Source organism: Protopterus annectens, chromosome 8.part0 (genome assembly GCF_019279795.1).
Source record: "Protopterus annectens isolate FY-2018-M chromosome 8.part0, PAN1.0, whole genome shotgun sequence".
Taxonomy (NCBI): Eukaryota; Metazoa; Chordata; order Ceratodontiformes; family Protopteridae; genus Protopterus; species Protopterus annectens.
The window spans coordinates 1,010,444,671-1,010,463,259 of record NC_056741.1 but is presented as its reverse complement, the minus strand read 5'-3'; the positions used below and the strand labels follow the sequence as shown (position 1 = coordinate 1,010,463,259).

Here is an 18,589-nt window from a genome sequence, read left to right as displayed (position 1 = left end):
GTAATTGCTGTACTGAGTTTTCACTAAGACACGGGGGTAATTCAAGATGTAAGGAATGAAATCTGAGCATGTTTTGGCAATCTTCCAGTTGTTGTTATTACAAATAAAAGAACTCGCTTTTACTACTTTTTTTTCCCCAGCAACAGCATAATGATGCCCTAGCTATCTGGGACTGGGGAAATACATGTTATATAACTGCATATGAAGAGAACAGAAGATGCTAGAAAAAGAGGTGTTGATGTCATGTTTGTGGGAAATGATCTGTGAGTATTATTTGTTAATTTATCTAGGTCCAATATTTCTGTAGTCAGCTAGGTAATGAACTTAGACATCTGGAGCTTATTTTATTTGTATGCTTCCTGCCTATGCCTTTTATTTGATTTCCCTGTTTCTGCCAACCTAAATTTACTTTTCTGTGTTTGTACAATTTTATTTATTAAGTAAAGTTAATTTATTTACCTTTAAGCTACACTGGCTGACATATATTCATTTATCTACAATATGTGTATGCACTGTTTATCTGACAAGAGAGCAATCATTATTAACACTATCGGGTAGAAAGGTGTATGACACACATCTTCCACGAGCCTGCTTGTGGCCTACTGTCACTGAAAGAAATATTAATCCATGTAATTTGTATTTGGCTTGATTTAAGGGCTGCAGGTAATAAAAGTATCTGGCTTCCTCCAGAGAGGCGACAGTATTATGGAATTCTACTCATTATTGCCAACACATATGCCAACTTTACAGTTTCCATTTAGGAAGATGAGCTTGTGTTAGGCAATGTGAATATTTTGTGCCAACATCTACTATTTTTTCAAATACTTTGTTGATAACTTCATGTTGTTGAGTGATTCTATGCAAGGTCCTGATTTATTTGTTGAGTACTTGACTAAAAGGTCCATCTTTTTTTGCAGTTCAAATTGAATTTTTCAGGAAATTAATTTTCTTGATGTTAATATTTTAAATGACAGTAAGGTAATATGTCTACTAACATTTAAAAAAGCTGAAATGTAACACATATCACCAAAGAGGAAGTATGCACCATAGTCATTTGTTTCATAATGTGTCTCATAGTCAAACTTTGAGAATGACAAGCCTTATTACAGATTAAGTGACAGTAGCAAATGAACTAACTGCTTTGACTAATGAGTTTGTACAAAGAAGTTATGAGATTAAATGAGATTAAAGGAAGAGTTCAGATTGATTGTGAGAAAACTGGAAAAACATACTTTTAGAAATAAACATTAATGCAGAATGAATATTAATAAATACAGTCCCCTATAACACACAACAGGCAGTAATGTCAAGTTAGGAAAATTATTTCTAGAAACTGGCCTGTTTACTGAGCTTAGAGGAACTAAATGATGTGTAGAAGGGAAGTCAGGTTTCATGCGGTAGGAACCTAAAAGAATCTGCTATATTTTAAAGATTTGTCTATAGTTTGGAATGTTAATGTTAGCCGAAGGAATGACACTTATCCATGGTACAAGTGCTGTTTTTGTCATTATATTATAAATTAAATGAAAATCATGTCCAAATACGCATTACACACATTAATGATACTGTCTCCCTGATAGCATGGTCATGCAGCAGGAAGTATGGATCAGTTAGGATGAATACTTCATGGGATGTACTCCATAGCATTCCTTCATCAACATTCCCCTCTGATTACCAAACCCATTATGGGTATAGAGGCATGCATATGTGACCAGCGCTTATGGACATCAAATAATGCACAAACTCTGATATCTGTGATGTGAATGAGTTACAGTGGTGAACAATGCAGTTTACACAGAGGATTATGATTGAATCTTAGATCATAACCGGTTTATTATGTGTTTGAGACATGGATACCAAGAACTTGAGAGATGAAACTTGGTATCCATGTACAGAATACACAATAAAGATTTATGATTGGAGATTCTATCATAATTCTTCATAGTGCATGGAGTTTTATATTTTTCATGTACTACTAGTTACAAAAAAGTGTGAATTATTTTGCCAGCTTTCAAAGCTGTAAAGCACTTAGCAAGTAGTGTCAGAAAGACATTGTAACAAATTACTGCTACAGAGAGCAGGATGAAATAAATCTGTTTTTATTTCTGCCACTGTCCTTTGCTGGCCAGTACTGGCAAGTTTAACTGCCTAGTGTGATGCCCAATCTAAACTCCAGAAGCAGGGGTGCTTAGCAGGTGTTAAGATAGGGTCTTGTGCTGTAGAAGTGCTTAAATGGTTTGTCTTTTTTCATGATATTGGAACGTAATCACCACAACCCGTGCACTACATTTATTTTTATCATTTGGTGCCTGCTGCTGCTGCTATACTGGGCATGGCTACCTGCGACAGGTGTGATGGTAACACCTTTTACAGTCTAAGGCACATTTTGTATCAGCATGTTTTATAATCTCACATTATACTTCCTGCTCTTCAGGTTGCAGTCTGTTCACATCCTAACCCTGCAGCACAAATAAAATACATATTACACATGCTTTCTCTCCTTTTTTAATTATTTATTTCATGTTAGAAGGGAACTGGGGGGTTGGCTAATTCCATTAGATTCTTTATCAGCTAAAACCCAGGCATATGGCCCACCAGAGTAGGTGTTACACAGAAACCAATAAATTTGTATGAAACTGTGCAAGAACATTGCTGACAATAAATTACGGTCAAAGGTTTTCACATGGCAGCTTACTGATAGTCACCATCATACCTCCCAACTGTCCAGATTTTTGCCTCATATGTTTGGTCTGTTCCTCATAAAATGTGTGATTTTCTGGATTTTTGCAACAAATCAATGAGGTTTGACTTCACTAAATAATGACAGGCATTTGAGTTTCAGATGCCATATACTAAGAAGATGCATGTTAGCACAAGGCCTTTTATTCTACCAACTTTCTAAGTTTATAAGAGCAATAGTTAAAAATTTAAAATAGTCCCTCATTTGGAGGCTTTGTACCCCCATTATTTTTGGCTTTGTCTAGATTTTTTGTGGTAAGAGGTTGAGAACTATGGTCAGAATGGGCAGTTTTCTTTTACCAGCTAAACATTTAGAAAAAAAGACAAAATAGCCAGTAGTCAAAAGAACTCTCACCACAATGTAAAGGATTATTCTGAAGAAATCCTTTTAATTTACTGGATGAAAGCACTAAAAATAAAATCCTTCACAATGTTGTGATCTTTTTTTTGACTACTGGCTATTTTTTTTCATTTTTTCTAGTTATCTTATGCAGTATTTTCTTCTTTGTGCTTGCTAGTCAAACATATACAATTAGTGAACCAAAATAAAGCTAAGATAATAGAATTCAGTTTAAATCCGAGAGTGTTTTACCAAAGTATTTTGATAGTCACATCATCTACGGTGTTCTAATTTTTGTAGTGTGGTTTAAACTTCCTGTGAAAATTGCAGCCCTCTAATCTATAAGATTGGTATTCTAAACAGTAGGCCCTATAATAATTAACACCTATATACCTCATGGAGAAAGTTGCTTGATGAGTTTGACTCACATCTACTGGGCATGGGTCTGTCTGGGCTGTTGCCTAACTTGTTTGTGGCAGGGGAATGCATGTCATAGTCCCAGTCATTGGCCTGTGCCTTGTTTTGTAGCATAGGTAGAAGTGCTATGGCCAGGGTGTGTGGAATACAGTATACAGCATACAATGAAGATAGCATACACATTTGGGAAGGGATTCCTACAGGACTCCACAAGAGTGGTTTAGACAATATAATCACATCTTCATTTGTACAGAGGGATGTTCTAGTATGCTTCTTGCTCTTAATGTATGTGGCTGCATGCCTCCCAGCCACAGATTATCGGGATGAACACTACTGTCAATAGTGAGGTCAAGAGCAGGCAAACTGCATCCCTTACCCAGTTGTTCATGTGGAATGGTATTTGTGCAAAATGCATGGAATAACAATGAGCCGTAATGAATGTTTAGACAATGTATTCTTCTAGTGTGTTTAGCATATATCTGTGCACAAAATGTGCGATTGCACATAACCTGGATGCTGTGGAAACAGTATCTTAGATGGTTTATATTATACATAGGATCACTGGTGTTAGGTTCCTTATAGTAACATGCACCTTTTCAGCAGTACCAATGACCCTTCACCTCACTGAATGAAAGTTTCTCATTACCTGCTTATGAAACATATAAATATGTTGTGTAATTAGTATATCACACAGGTGAGGAACTGGTGCAGAATGCATTTTGGTAAAACCTGTTATCCCTCTTCTGTGGAAGTGTAAGCAAAATCAGTTTATTAGTGCAATGTACTTGTAGAGTATTAAAATTACGTTTTACCACTTCTGAGTGCTGGTTTCCTTTCTAGAGTTTATTTACACATACACACACACACACACACACACACACACACACACACACACACACACACACACACACACACACACGTGCACACACACACACACGCACATCCACACCACACACACACACACACACACACACACACACACACACACGTTTATAGTAGTTGGTGGAATGACCAGCCACATGGAAATCTCTTTGGTCAATTGACAGATGGTCAACAGGTGTGCATGATTGACAATCCTTGGGTAGGGAAATATTCTCTTTCATTGTGCAGAGTAAGTATATATAAATAGCAGGGGTTTTGAGTGTGCAGCCCCTCATATGGGGGGGTGCAAAGGGGCTTGGCCCCTTTAAAAATACTTACATTTGGTTTACTCCACTTTGGGGTAATCCCCGGATTATGCACAGAATATGCTGACGTTTGGTGTTATAACATAACATCACTATTCTGGATGTCAGCATATGTGCTCATTCGACCAGCTGCCTACAACCATATATATATATTTATAAAACAGGGTGGCTATCAGAAAATGTCTGCTACTGTAGTATTCAAAAAACAAAATAAAAAATAAGATGAAAAATCATTTTTTTTAAATCTTACACATAAGATGTGATTCATTATAAAACTTAACGTGTGTAGTCAACATAGCTATTTCTCGATCACTAAAAAAATAAATAGACTCATATGTGCATAGGTCTGGTAAATAAGCTCAAGGCCTATTGGCTAGTGAGGAGCTTGATTCACCAAATCCTGTGTTGGAACTTGCAGGTACCCATATAATTATCTAATTGCTTTTTGATGGTAAGAATTGATGGGCTGAGTTTAATTGAGAGTGGGAGTTAATCAATTAGTTGGAGTGTGTGAATTAACTGGGAGGGATGAGGGAAGATGGAGGATAAAAATTTTATTTTGACAACTCGATATTATGCCCAGGCATGAAAGTGAATGTTACATATGATTTCTGAGTGAAGGGTTAAAGGCCAAGTCATTCTTGATAGAGAGAGAGAGAGAGAGAGAGAAAGAGAGATAGTACTTATTCATGGGCACATTAATACTATAAATTTATTTTATCTTGTTTGTGCTATGCCACTATTGCATGACATTTTTGCAAACCTCCAAGTATAGCTATTCATGTAGTTGGGGCTCTACTTTTAAATCGTACAACCCACAACACCGAATGTTATTTTAATGAGAAGAAAAAAACAAATACTGAAAATCTCAAAGGGACAATTTTTTCCCAGGGCAGGCAAACACTTGCCCATTATGGGAAAATATGCCATATACTCCACTATAGTGTGATCCCAGAGTTGGTATATATATATATATATATATATATATATATATATATATATATATATATATATATATCCGACACCACATAACCGACACACCGACTAACCAAAAACTCACAAACCCAAACAACCAAATCCCGACGACACAACAACAAAACAAACAAACCCAAAAAAAAGCACACACACAACAACAGCACAACCAAAAACACAACACAACCAAAACACCAAAAACACAACATACACAATCACAAACACAACACACAAAAACTAACCCTAACCTACAACTCCTACCTACAACACACACTCACCTAACCTGCAAACTCCCTAACTCACTTAAACACTAACTAGCGCGCTAACCTAACCCCCTAACCGCTAACTCTCACCCTAACCACGCTAACCCCTAACTCACTTAACCCACCCCTAACCTACGCCAACCCTACCTAGCCAACTATCTCACCCACACCCCCTAACCACTAAAACCTAAACTATCACAGTCGCTCACTCAGCTATCCACTCACCACACCTCCCTAGCCCAGCCCCTAACCACCGCCAAACCCCTAACCACAAACCACTCACCTTACTACCTTACTCTACCTCTACGCCCACCCGCTACATGCGTCACTACACATACACACAGTTTTCCATGATCGATGTTCTCGTTTTTTTTTTCGGTCCGGTCGTCTCCTGATCTTCTGGCGGCCGTGTTCTCGCTGTCGGCGTTCTGACTTGTCGACGTAGTAAGATAGACCCATATATATGGGTTCACTACTAAATCTCCAATTACGGAATCTCAAGACTCTGTAGCCCGAAGACCAGAATCTCGAGATTCCGTAATATTGAAATGAAAAAAAACACATTTTTAAAGCATATGCAGGGGGGCAAGCCCCCCTGCACCCCCCACACCCCCTGCAACTTAAATATACCAACTCCGAGATCGCACCACAGTGAAGTGAACGGCAAAATAGTGCCATGCAGAGTGGAACGGAAATGTTGCCATTCCCTCCACTGTAGTGCGATCTCAGAGTTGGTATATTTAAGTGCAGGGGGTGTGGGGGGGGGTGCTGCATATACCTTCTAAATGTTATTATATTTTTTTTTAATTTCGATATGGAATCTTGAGATTCTGGTCTTTGGTCTTTGGGTTTCAGAGTCTCGAGATTCCATAATTCAAGATTTAGTAGTGAACCCATATTTATATATATATGTAACAATCCAAAACTGTCCACCACGAGGTAAGGTACAAAAACAAACAACAAAACTCTAGTACCAATGGAGTCAGGAAGAACTGGAAACGAATCTTCAGTGTAGAATATTTAATAAATCCTTGTAAACCTGTTGCAGCAAAAATCCATGACAGCGAAAAAAACATTTATATCACAACATAAATTAAGTGCTTTCATCCGCTAATACAGTGTTCACTAATCGAACTTCATCAGAATTATACAATGGATAATTCAAAAATGCACTAGATATGAAATAACATTCTAAAATTCTAAAGTTCCAGAAAATTGTACTGGTTGGAGAGGGAACTACCACTCCTATCTGATCCATTTGAGAATGCTTCTCACACTAAGATTCCCATTAAGGCCAGGGGGCGTGTCAGCCTGAAGTCTAATCTGCCATCTACGCTCTTTAACTTCAAGTAAAGGACTGCAGTCTCCATAAGGTAATGACACATAATCAAGTACTAGGAACAAAAATCTGCTGCATTCGGAGCTAGAAAGTGTGTGTCTAGCTAAAGCATTTTTCAGTCACCTTTCCTTATAGCCTGATGGTGTTCCTTAATGCGATCGCTAAGTTTTCTAATAGTTTTGCCTGCATAGAAGGCAGAGCATTCATCACACACTCCCAGGTAGACAACATTAGTGCTATTACAATCAAAAGAATTACTAAACTGTATCAGAAACTTGGGATTGGGAAGTTGGAAACTAGCACCCAAAGCAATAAAAGGGCAGCAAACACATTTACCACAGTTGTACATTCCTGTCATTTGAAGAGGGCAACTAAGAAGAGAAGGGGATGTTTTTTCAAAAAGATTCTTCAAAGACCTAGTTCTCTCGTAACTAAAACTAGGGGTGTCACCCAATACCCTGGACAATTCATGGCTACTCTTAATAATATCCCAATTCTTAGACAAAATGTTCCTAATGGGTTCTGCATCTAGAGAAATGGGAAGGGGAAATCTGGTAAGGTCATCAGCAGGAGCTGAAGACTTGGGAATGTAACCAAATTTAAGCATGGGAGGATATTTACTGTATCTAAATGAAGTAACTTCATTCAAAACATCAGAAACCAGATTTTCAGGGTAATGTTTGTCAACAAAAAGGTGTTTCAGAAACTGACTTTCATTAGAAAAAACATCATCATCACTCACAATGTGACTAAGACGTACAAACTGCCCCTTGACTTTGTTCCTTTTCATAAAGGGAGGATGTTGGCTCGAAAAATCAAGGTAGTTGTTACGAAAAGTGCTTTTCCTATGGATGTTGGAAGAGAATCTGTAAGTAAGGGGATCTAAGGCCAGAGTAATGTCCAAAAAATCTACTACATTCCCTTTCCTAGAGACAGTAAAATCCAAAAACCGTATACTCCGGCTCACCTGATCAAGAAAACAATCTAGTTCCATAAGAGACCCTTTCCACAAGAAAAAAATATCGTCAATAAAACGCTTGTAATTACTGATGAACTTGAAACCCTCTAGCTTAGATAAAATGTCAGCTTCCCAAGCACAAAGTACTAGATTGGCATATGCTGGAGCTACCTTAGCTCCCATGGCTACTCCTTGAAGTTGCTGGTATAAGATACCATTAAACATGAAAAAATTATTATCCAAAACCAGCTTAAGCAAAATGGTGAAAGCAATAACTCTGTGAAGGAGAGTAGAAGTAAGCTTGACAAGATAATTGGTCACATTTTCCAACCCTTCATGATGAGGAATGCTGGGGTATAACGCTACCACATCCAAAGTGACTAGTGTGCATTGTCCATCAAGAGGTGGGTACCTGTAGATTTCATCTAAAAATACCCAAGAGTCCTGTAGGTAAAACTGAGAATCTTGAACTAAAGGATTAAAGAAAAAATCCAACAAGGCTGAAATAAATTCAGTTTTGGTTTTCCCAGACACCACAATGTGCCTGAGAGGGGGATCTGTAGGGTTTTTATGGGTTTTCGGTATCCCAAAAAATCTGCCCACCTGTGGTGATTTAACTTCCATGTAATCCAGTTCCAGCTCAGAAATGCTACCTTCCTGATATAGTCTGGCTAAGGTATTATCAATCCTCAAAAAACTGTTGGAAACAAAATCAGGGGAAATTATTTTGTATTTCTCAGTGTCAGCTAATATAGCTTCCATCTTACTGTTATAACATTTAGTTTCCATAATAACAATGCCCGCTCCCTTGTCAGCTTTAAGGATTTTAATGTCAGGATTCACACTAAGGCTATCAACTGCTGCCCTCTCTTCCTTAGTTAAATTATGCCATTTAAAAGGATATATATATATATATATATATATATATATATATATATATATATATATATGTGTGTGTGTGTGTGTGTGTGTGTGTGTATGTGTATATATATATATATATATATATATATATATATATATATATATATAGAGAGAGAGTGGGGGGGGTGCACAGCCCTCCACCTAGTTGGGTTTTACGTAGTCCAGTGTGGTTACATTAAGTTTTGGTCAAGTGATTAATTGCCCTGAGAAAAACTGGCCCTTTGGGATTTTCAGTATTCATTATTTTCGTTTCAGGAAAATAACATTCGGTGTTGTGGGTGTCGTGATTTAAAAGTAGATCCGCAATTACAGTTTGACAGAAGTAAGTGTTTTCCATTTAGTATGCCATGCATTATTAAATGTTATTGAAAAGGCACTCAGAACTCTCTACATTTGGTATTTCTGATGAGATAGCTTACCTGTGCAGGGACTCCTCCCAAACCAGCAGTACTATTTCCTCCACTTGCTGTGCCTGTAGTCCATTTTATGTCTCCATAGTTCAAAATAATGAAAGAGAGGATTCCATCTGTAATCAGTGCAGCCTGGAATGTATTTGCCTGTGAATAATTTAGAAAAAAAAAAAACAATAATATTAATGCAGCAGTCATATTCAATGGATATTCTAGAAGAATTCTGCAAAATGTAAGAATATAACTTAAAAACACATTTGCAATGTGGTGCAGCACATGGTAGAAACGTAAATGACTTCAGTTTAACAGTTATACAAAATACTTCAGGCTCTTATGTGGAACACAGATGCAACAGAAGACTGGACAATAATGCTCTATAAAGTGGACATAAACTTAATCAGCCTGGAATTCACCTAAAGGTATATTTAATATAACACTAAACGTGTAAAGTATAAATGATTCATGTTATCTTTTTTTACTGTTTATGGAACTATACACTTTTCTGATCACCAGTCAAGCCACATGAACTTCCTGTCCATCTAGGGCACAACACAACCCACCCCTTCAACTGGGGACATCCACAGAGAGAGAGAAATCAAGGAGTGGAGACTTCACATTTCATAGGCCAGGTAGAGAAGGCACAATATCCCTGTTGACCGCTAGGATTTTTGCATGCTAGTTCTATAATCTTCCCCATGCTGGTTGGCAAGCATTGTAAAATGAACACTGTGATGACACTATGATTGGTGTTTTCCTCTGCACTCCCACAATGCCCAGCTGGTGTGCAGGCTCTCCTAGGCCAATACAATGCTCTTGAGTCCCTGGGTATATGGAATTATTCTTCTGGGGCCTTCCCTTAAGAGGTACTCCTATAGCAGGACTTGGGCAACTCCCTTTCCTTGGCATAAGTCAGCATTGGCTGCTAACTTAAATCTTTCTGTGGACATCATCTCTAGAGCCCAGGCCACTACTTAAACAGAGGTTATTTGGCTTGGGGTAAGAACCTTTTCCTTTTGTACCACTGACCCAACTTCAGTTATCTGTATCTTTGCTTTTTTTAGTCTTATTCAAAACTTTTAGTTGATTCTTTACATAAAAGATGCTTTATCTGCTGTTGAGATACATTCTTACATTCATTGTGATAATATAGCTACTCAATTAAGTTTAGGTAAAATGTTTTGTAAGCAACATCTACAAGAAAGCATAGCAAGTCACTTGAACTACTTTCTAGGGATACATAGTCTTTTGAAAAAGTTCTGCATGCTACTTTTTTTTCCAGCCCTTAAATGACTAACAAAAATAATTGCTGTGTTTTAAAATATAGCTCAGCCTTTCAAGACACCAAGATTATTTTTAAAAGTGAAATTTTAAATGATCCAATGTTTTGCAGAATAGATGGTCATTGATTAGATACTGACTTAGAGATGGTTACGAGGACAACGTAGATAATTTCTGATTTACTTATATTATTTTTTTATTTAATTGGTATATTGGTAATCAAGTAAGAAACATGAAATCATTACTGAAATAATGATGAAATTAAGTTTTGGTCTGAATTTTGCATTTTTCTTTAGACATTTCAGGCATAGTTAATAAAGCCCAGTGTGTAGATGAGTTCCATACAGAATAAATGTATATTAGATATGTAGAATTCTTTTTTGTGAGACTTTATTTGAAATCCTAATCAAATTATATTTTTATCTGTGGTGTCTGGTATTTAAATAAATAGATATTAACAGTTAAAGAATAACTTTATAGAGTATGGTAACTCCAGTTCTAAATTTACCTGTGGACAAGACAAGTGATTTGTTATTGTTTGGGTATGTTGTCAACCACTGGTCAAAATGATCTGCAAAGCACCTAACAAAGACCTACCTTAGGGTCTGTGCGCCAACAGAGACATTCCTCTGGATTTTGTTGGTATTGTAAGGAAGCCAAGGAGATATCCTGCGTACTCTGCTTTTACCCACACAAATTATTTCAGCCAAGGGGAGGTTTGCGGATGCAATAATGCATGACATTTGTTTGTACTTAATAATTTTTGTTATACCAACTGAAAATGACAGTTTGAATACTGACAAGGGTGGAGAAGTATACATGGGGAAAATAATAAATAGAGTGAAATGGCTTCATGGAATTTGAAATATAGAACTGGTAAAGCACTTATGCTGCAACACAAGAGTTACAGAAAATGCATTTGAATTTGTAGCATAAAAAATAATGCTTACCAATAAACAAATAAAAGCAATAGGTGCTGCTCATGCCTGCAACAATGGTTAATGACAAAGAAATTGATATAGCAATTTGTGATTGTGCTGTAAGTGCAAGTGAGGTTAACAGTTATTTTTTATATATAAAACAAGAGATTGCTTTCTGTCTTGCCTAAAATACTTGTTTCAGTTCAACTTTGAACAAAGGTTTATTCTCTTCGTTTGGAAAAGGCACTTATTACCACAGTTAGTAAGGGAGACAAGGATGGTGCACCAAACAATACTACAGGATCATCAGTTTAACAAGTCTACTGGAGCAATGTTTTGACTGGGGACTTTTGAAAATAATGTCAGAAAATCTTCCTCTGGCTACACATACCACCCAAAGAGAGTTCAGTCAATGACTGTGTTGTCTTACAAATATAATACATTTTTATATTCTGATGATTATGGTGAGGTCCTTAATGTCATTGTACCTGTGGATGTTATTTATTTATTTCTGGCCAAGCTACTCAGTTTATTACCAGACTCTTCTATTGTGCAGTCCTTAGCATATTAATCCATATACTATCAAGTGGATAACCATATGACTGAATGAGCATGTATCCTGTGTTAAAATCAAGGACTGTATTTCTGACCTTTCACAATATTTAGAGATATACTGTTGGACATTGTTTAGTTAATACTTTCATGGCCACTACCCGTTATTCACCCAATATGAATTAAGAGATTTGCTGATAATCACAAGGTAGTAGCCATGGTTACTTTATTAAAAAGCAACAAGATCTATAAAATGACATGGGTAAACCTTTTGATTGGGTGGCTAGAAATAACTCCAGCTTCAACATAAGAAGTTTCTGATTTTACATATAGGAACTAATAACAAAACATACTACCCCCTGCGTTATTAATAATGATCTTTTGTTAGCTTGCCTTGAATTTAAGGACTTGACAGTAATGACTGGCAAATGGTTGGAATTTGATGACAATGTTAATATTACTACTGCAAATGGTTACTGCAAAATGGGATCAATTCTGAGAACAAAATACAATGATGTACTGTTTCCTCTATTTAAATCTTAAACTAGACTCCATACTGAATACTGTGCCAGTTTTTATACGTTTCCTCAATGACTTAAATAGACTGGGGGAGCTATGTCATTGACAATACACCTTTAAGAGTTGACCTAGTTGTTCAGGATTTGGGAACTTATATAGACAATGACCTAACTTTTGGCCAACATATGGCCATTGTTTTAAGAATGTTCTGATATATTACACAGCCTATAAACCAAAAATTATGTCTAGATCAAGGAATGTCATTATCCCCCTTTACTCAACACTTGCTAAGCCAGTCATTGAGTATAATACTTCATTTTGCATGTATCTGTCCAGATCTATTCGACAACAGGAATGCCCACAGAGATACCTTACTCAAAGGATACAAGGGCTAAACAATATATCCTACATGGACCAACCCCAAGCCCTGTCACTGTACTCGGTATCCTACAGAGGTGACCTTTGTCTGGCGTACAAGGCATCTTCCAACAAAGTACTGATGCATTTACTGCACATCAGCAAGTCAAATGGCATCGGAAATACTTGGTCTAGAGATCTAAACCTGTTCTACAACACAAACATCAACAAAATAATTTTGAGGGACAGGTATATCTGGTAAAGGATACCACTATTCTGGAACAGACTCCACATCCATGTAATACAAAGCTTATCCCTGTCTATATTCAAGTGCAACTAGGATCTATAGATGGGAAACAGAAAATATACTAAATATACCACAGAACTGCCCCCTGTACTACTAATGGACAGAAGCATCTCCTAAATTCTTTATCCTATGCATGGGTTCCCTCAAATTATTTATGATATGATCTCAGGTATTCTCAGTAGGGGTAACATATAATTTTGAACCACGGGATGGATAAAGCCAATCTAAAACCAAATATGATAGGTTAATTCAAGCACAGAAAGAGAAATTGGCTGGAATTAAAATATCCTGCAAGGGCATCTAGCCTTGTAGTTACCTATGAACCTACATATAGAACATGGTGTTCCAGGAGCCTAAGTGTTCTTTTCAGCAATACTATTAATTTATCAAACCTTCTCATGGTACTGACATTATGATTTATGACACTTTTATGGTGGAATTTGTTTATGGCAGTGGTTACCTATTCACTTGTTAGTGGAAATCAGAACATAGCTCTGTGGTCTTGATCTTATGTGGGTAACTGTTCCCAGATGGGGAAGAGGAGTTTGCAAACCATAAAATGATTTGTCTTTCTCAGATAAAATATTTTTAAATGGCCTTAAGATCATCATGGACCTCATAAATAAAGATATTGGGGACCTACAGACACTAGATCCTACCCAGTTTGGCTTTGTTAAGGGCAGATCCTGCCTCTTAAACCTGGTCGATTTCTTTGAAACAGTCACCAAGGCCATTGACGAGGGGAAGGTGGTCCACACAGCCTACCTGGACCTCAAAAGCCTTGATACAATACCCCACTCGGGCATTATAGATAAACTCACCAGCTTAAATATAAACCCCTATGTCACTAGATGGATTGCAAACTGGCTCAAGGACAGAACCCACATGGTTAGAATTGCTGGAGCCATGTCAGACTCAAACCAGTTACAAGTGGCGTCCCACAAGGCTCAGTCCTGGGACCTCTCTTGTTGGTATATATTTCTCGGCGGTACAGGCCAACACAGAAGGACTGTGGCTGACCAAGTTCGCAGATGACTGCAAACTGGGTGCCATAATCAACTCTCCAGCCGACACAAGCATCCTCCAAAAGGGTCTCATAGAAACAGACAACTGGTGCCAGAGCCATGGCCTCAAGCTAAATGCCAAAAGTGTATAGTCATCCCTTTGGCAAAAACAAAGTGCCCACAAATTACCACATAGGTGGTAATCCATTAAGTACAGAAGAAGTCATTAGGGACCTGGGGACCCAAGTTGATAGCAATCTCTCATTTGACAACCACGTGGCCAAAGTGGTTAGAAAAACATTTTATATAGCCCACCTAATCATGAAGGGATTCACATCTAGATCAGGGGTGGTCATCGTACCTCTTTACTCATCCCTCATCAGGCCCATAATTGAGTACAATGCCACTTTTGGGATGTACCTTACCAGACACCTGCAGCAACTGGAAAGACCCCAAAAGTACCTCACCAAGAGGATCAAAGGGCTCAAACAGATGCCATATGCTGCCCGGTTAAAGAAACTCCAGCACTACTCAGTGGCATACTGCCTGCTCAGAGGCGATCTGTGCCTGATGTATAAAGCCATGTCCAACCCAGAATTAATGGACATGCTGCACCTCAGAAAATCCAAATCCCATCGAGCTCTGGCTCGAGAGACTTGAACCTCAGCACTGAAATAAATAGGACATGCTGGAGGGACAGATTCATAACCCAGAGGCTCCCTTCACTCTGGAATAAAATCCCAGTCCAGGTTCGGCAGAGTCCCACATTGACTCTCTTCAAGAGGAATCTTGATGAGTGGATGGGAGATTGTAGGTTTACCCCGGCTATCACTTCTGTGTCACTGTTAGACAGAGGCACAGTATACTAACCTCAAAAACCGCATAGCAAAATTAATTTAAAATGGGTGGCGAAAGCCAAACACACTCTGGCTAGGCTTATAAATGCCCTAGGGCAGATAGCCTAGTATGAACCTATGAACCTATGAACCTATGACATGTGGTTACTAGAAAGAAAGAGGCAGTCACCAGAAAACATGAAGATATTTGCCTTAGCATTTATTGGACTCAGTCACTATTTTTGCTATAGGATGTTATATCTATTGAACTATGACATTTATCAACAACTAACATTTTTCCTTGTTTCTTTCCTAAAAATACACATGGATACCCCACCCAAATCTATTTTACATATGCTCACATCTAAGAAATCCATCTCAAAGTTAGAATATTTAACTGAAAACTTAAGAAATGAAGTAGTAGTATGCAGATAGTCAACAAATCATGATAATATAGGTTCAGAACCATTCAACAGCATAAAAACATTGTCGGTAAAACGTTTATACCATATCAAATGCCCATAAAAATATGTTCTTTCTCCCACTGGGCCAATGCAAGGTTGGTATAGCTGTTGGCACAAGCTGTGCCCATCGCTACGCCAACCTTCTGCAAATAGAAATCACCATTAAATAAAAAAAAATTGTTTTCTAGAATAATTTCTAGGAGGCTGCAGATGAGAAAAATGCATACTTACATAAAAATAGTATGCATCCCCACCATGTATCACATAATGTACTGAAATCTCAATTCCTTAGAACTATCAGGCTTCATAATGATGAGTGGCTTTTACAGTCAGCATTTAATGATTTAAAACTTGATTTTTTGTAAGGGGTTACAAAGAGAATGACATTAATTCCTGTATAGAGTCTGTTTTGTCCATGAGGGATGGGGTAGGTAAACCTTATTTTTCTAAAAAAACAATTGTTGCTGACATTCCAGTGACAACAATGACTAATACCATTAGGTTCCCTTTGACTTTTTCTAGTTATGTAGGTGCCATCTGTGATGTGATTAAGAAGCACTGGAGTATTTTATCTGCTAATGCGGTACTTAGGGACGTTGTCACTGTCACACCACAATTTTCTTTCAAGAATAATAAATCACTTAAGAGGTACCTATGCTATAGGAAGCAAGATAATGTATTAGCCATTTCTTCTCATAGATCAGGTACACATATGTGTAAGCACTGTAGCATCTGTAAATATATATTTACAGGGGCTAATTTTACACATTCAGTATTACACTATTCAATTGAGTTTTGTTTTTATGCAGATTGTTCATCTACTAATCTGGTTTATTATAGTTTCTGTACTGTTTGTGGTGCCTATTATACTGGTAAAACCAATAGGTCACTTAGAGAACGCATACAGGAACACATTAGAGACATCAGAGAATGGTGGTGATACCAGTGCATTATCGAAACTTGATTACTTCAGGTACTCAACATAACTTTAAATTCTTCATTTTAGAATTAATAAATGTGGATGTCAGGGGAGGAAATATTAAAATAAGAACGGATCTTGTGAACAAAAGTGGATTTTTTACTTCCAAGCTGATAAAGTACCTGGCATTAATGAAGCTATATCCTTGAAACCATGTCTTTATACACGCTCCTTTAAGCACTAGGATGTTGTTAATGTATGCATCAGTTGCTTTCTGATTGGTTGTGCTATGTTTTTAAAGTGAACAGTTTTTATGGTGTAATTGTCTGATGAAGAGGGCTTGTACCTTGAAAGTGCTTACCCTTTTTTTAACACTTTTGTTTTATTAAAGTTTTTTACCTAGCCTACCTGGGTCCGAGCTTTGTTATATTTTGTTTATTTTCATTTGTACTACTGCAAGGACCCATTGCCTAGTTGCAAATTCTTATTTTAGTTACTTGTAAAGCTGGCAATCCTTAAGCAAGCTGTGAAATAGTGCTTGCTTATGGTATTATACTAAATACCAAAAGAATGGGTGCATCTCCTTTTTTCCTCTCATTCTTGTGAAGCTCGTGAAAATGAACAGCGTTTCTGCCTTATCACTAAATAAATGTGAATTAAATTATTTTACTCAGGTGAGAACTTCTTCTTGACTGTATAGTGAAAGTTATGGAGCTACATTAAACAGTAAAACAAATACCATGTTTCTGGCCTCTGGCAGTAGTATTTGTTGGCTCAGCAACATATGAAAAACAAAACAAATCACTACCTGTTTAAGTTCAAGAACACCAAGGAAAGTCTACCATTTACTTTTAGATAGCAATTTAGCAATAGAGGCTGTGGGTATCACAGGATTAACCCACGGCTGGTGTGGTTTGATCATGGGGGCCAAGCCCGAGTTATCAAACAAAGCCAAGTGTGGCTTAATCCTGTGTTACCCATATCCAGGAATAGGTTATTGCTATTACACAATGACATTATTTAAGAAAGACATTGCTTACCTTTCTTAAATAATGTCTTTGTTTAACAGTGTATTAGTGTCCTTATGAGTTGTTCATTTTTCACTGATGTACAATGCATATGTATGGTACGTACATTCACATATTAGCCCAGTACAGCAATACAGTGCTAGAGAGCTGTCATGAGAGAGAGCATTCCCATATTGGTTTGCTTCTCAGGACAAACATATGGCAAAACTGAGGGCATTTTGCTAAGGTTGGATAGTTGAGACATAAGTTAAAAACATTAAAGTTAATTATATTAGCAGTAATCTACCTTTTAATTGTTCAAATTCTTGGTTATTTACAGCTGTGGAGAACTTTAATTCCAGGACTTGATGTTTTTTTTCTTTAAGTATTGGAGGGCCTCATGTGTTCTATAACTATACAAAAGTTGAAGACTGTGTTATAGGGTAGGTATTTATAAAATAGATGGGGAGAATGGTGACTTAGTGGTATGAGCTCTTTCTCATAGGGCCAATGTTTGATGTTTAGTCTTGACTTTGGTCATTGTCTGTGTAGTTTACATGTTCTTCCTGCGTCTGGTTGGGATTCTTTGGATAGTCTAGTTTCTTTACACTTATCCCAGATGCCTGCTGGTTGATTGCTTTTAACAGGTCATAGTACAAGAGCTATGTCTATTATGTTAAAGTGGGTGAATTTAATTTAGAGACATATGGTTATAACTCAAAGCTAATTAGTAGGTATGCAAATTACCTCTCAACTGATGATATGCAGCATAAATGGCTGTCATGTATAGAGCAAGGGTCAAAACAGTGCATTGGACCCTTGCAAGTTGTGTAAAAACAAGATGCGATGGGTGCAGCTTGGGGACACAGGAGAAGTTACT

General features: G+C 37.4%; 1 protein-coding gene across 1 annotated transcript in view; it reads right to left on the bottom strand.

Moving 5' to 3' along the window:
- LOC122808387 (alpha-tectorin-like) overlaps positions 1–18,589 on the bottom strand; it is a 161,329-nt gene that overhangs the window by 107,414 nt on the left and 35,326 nt on the right. Inside the window, exon 5 of the mRNA XM_044079353.1 lies at positions 9,556–9,693. Coding sequence (XP_043935288.1) covers positions 9,556–9,693 — 138 coding nt within the window. The remainder of the gene's footprint in view (positions 1–9,555; positions 9,694–18,589) is intronic.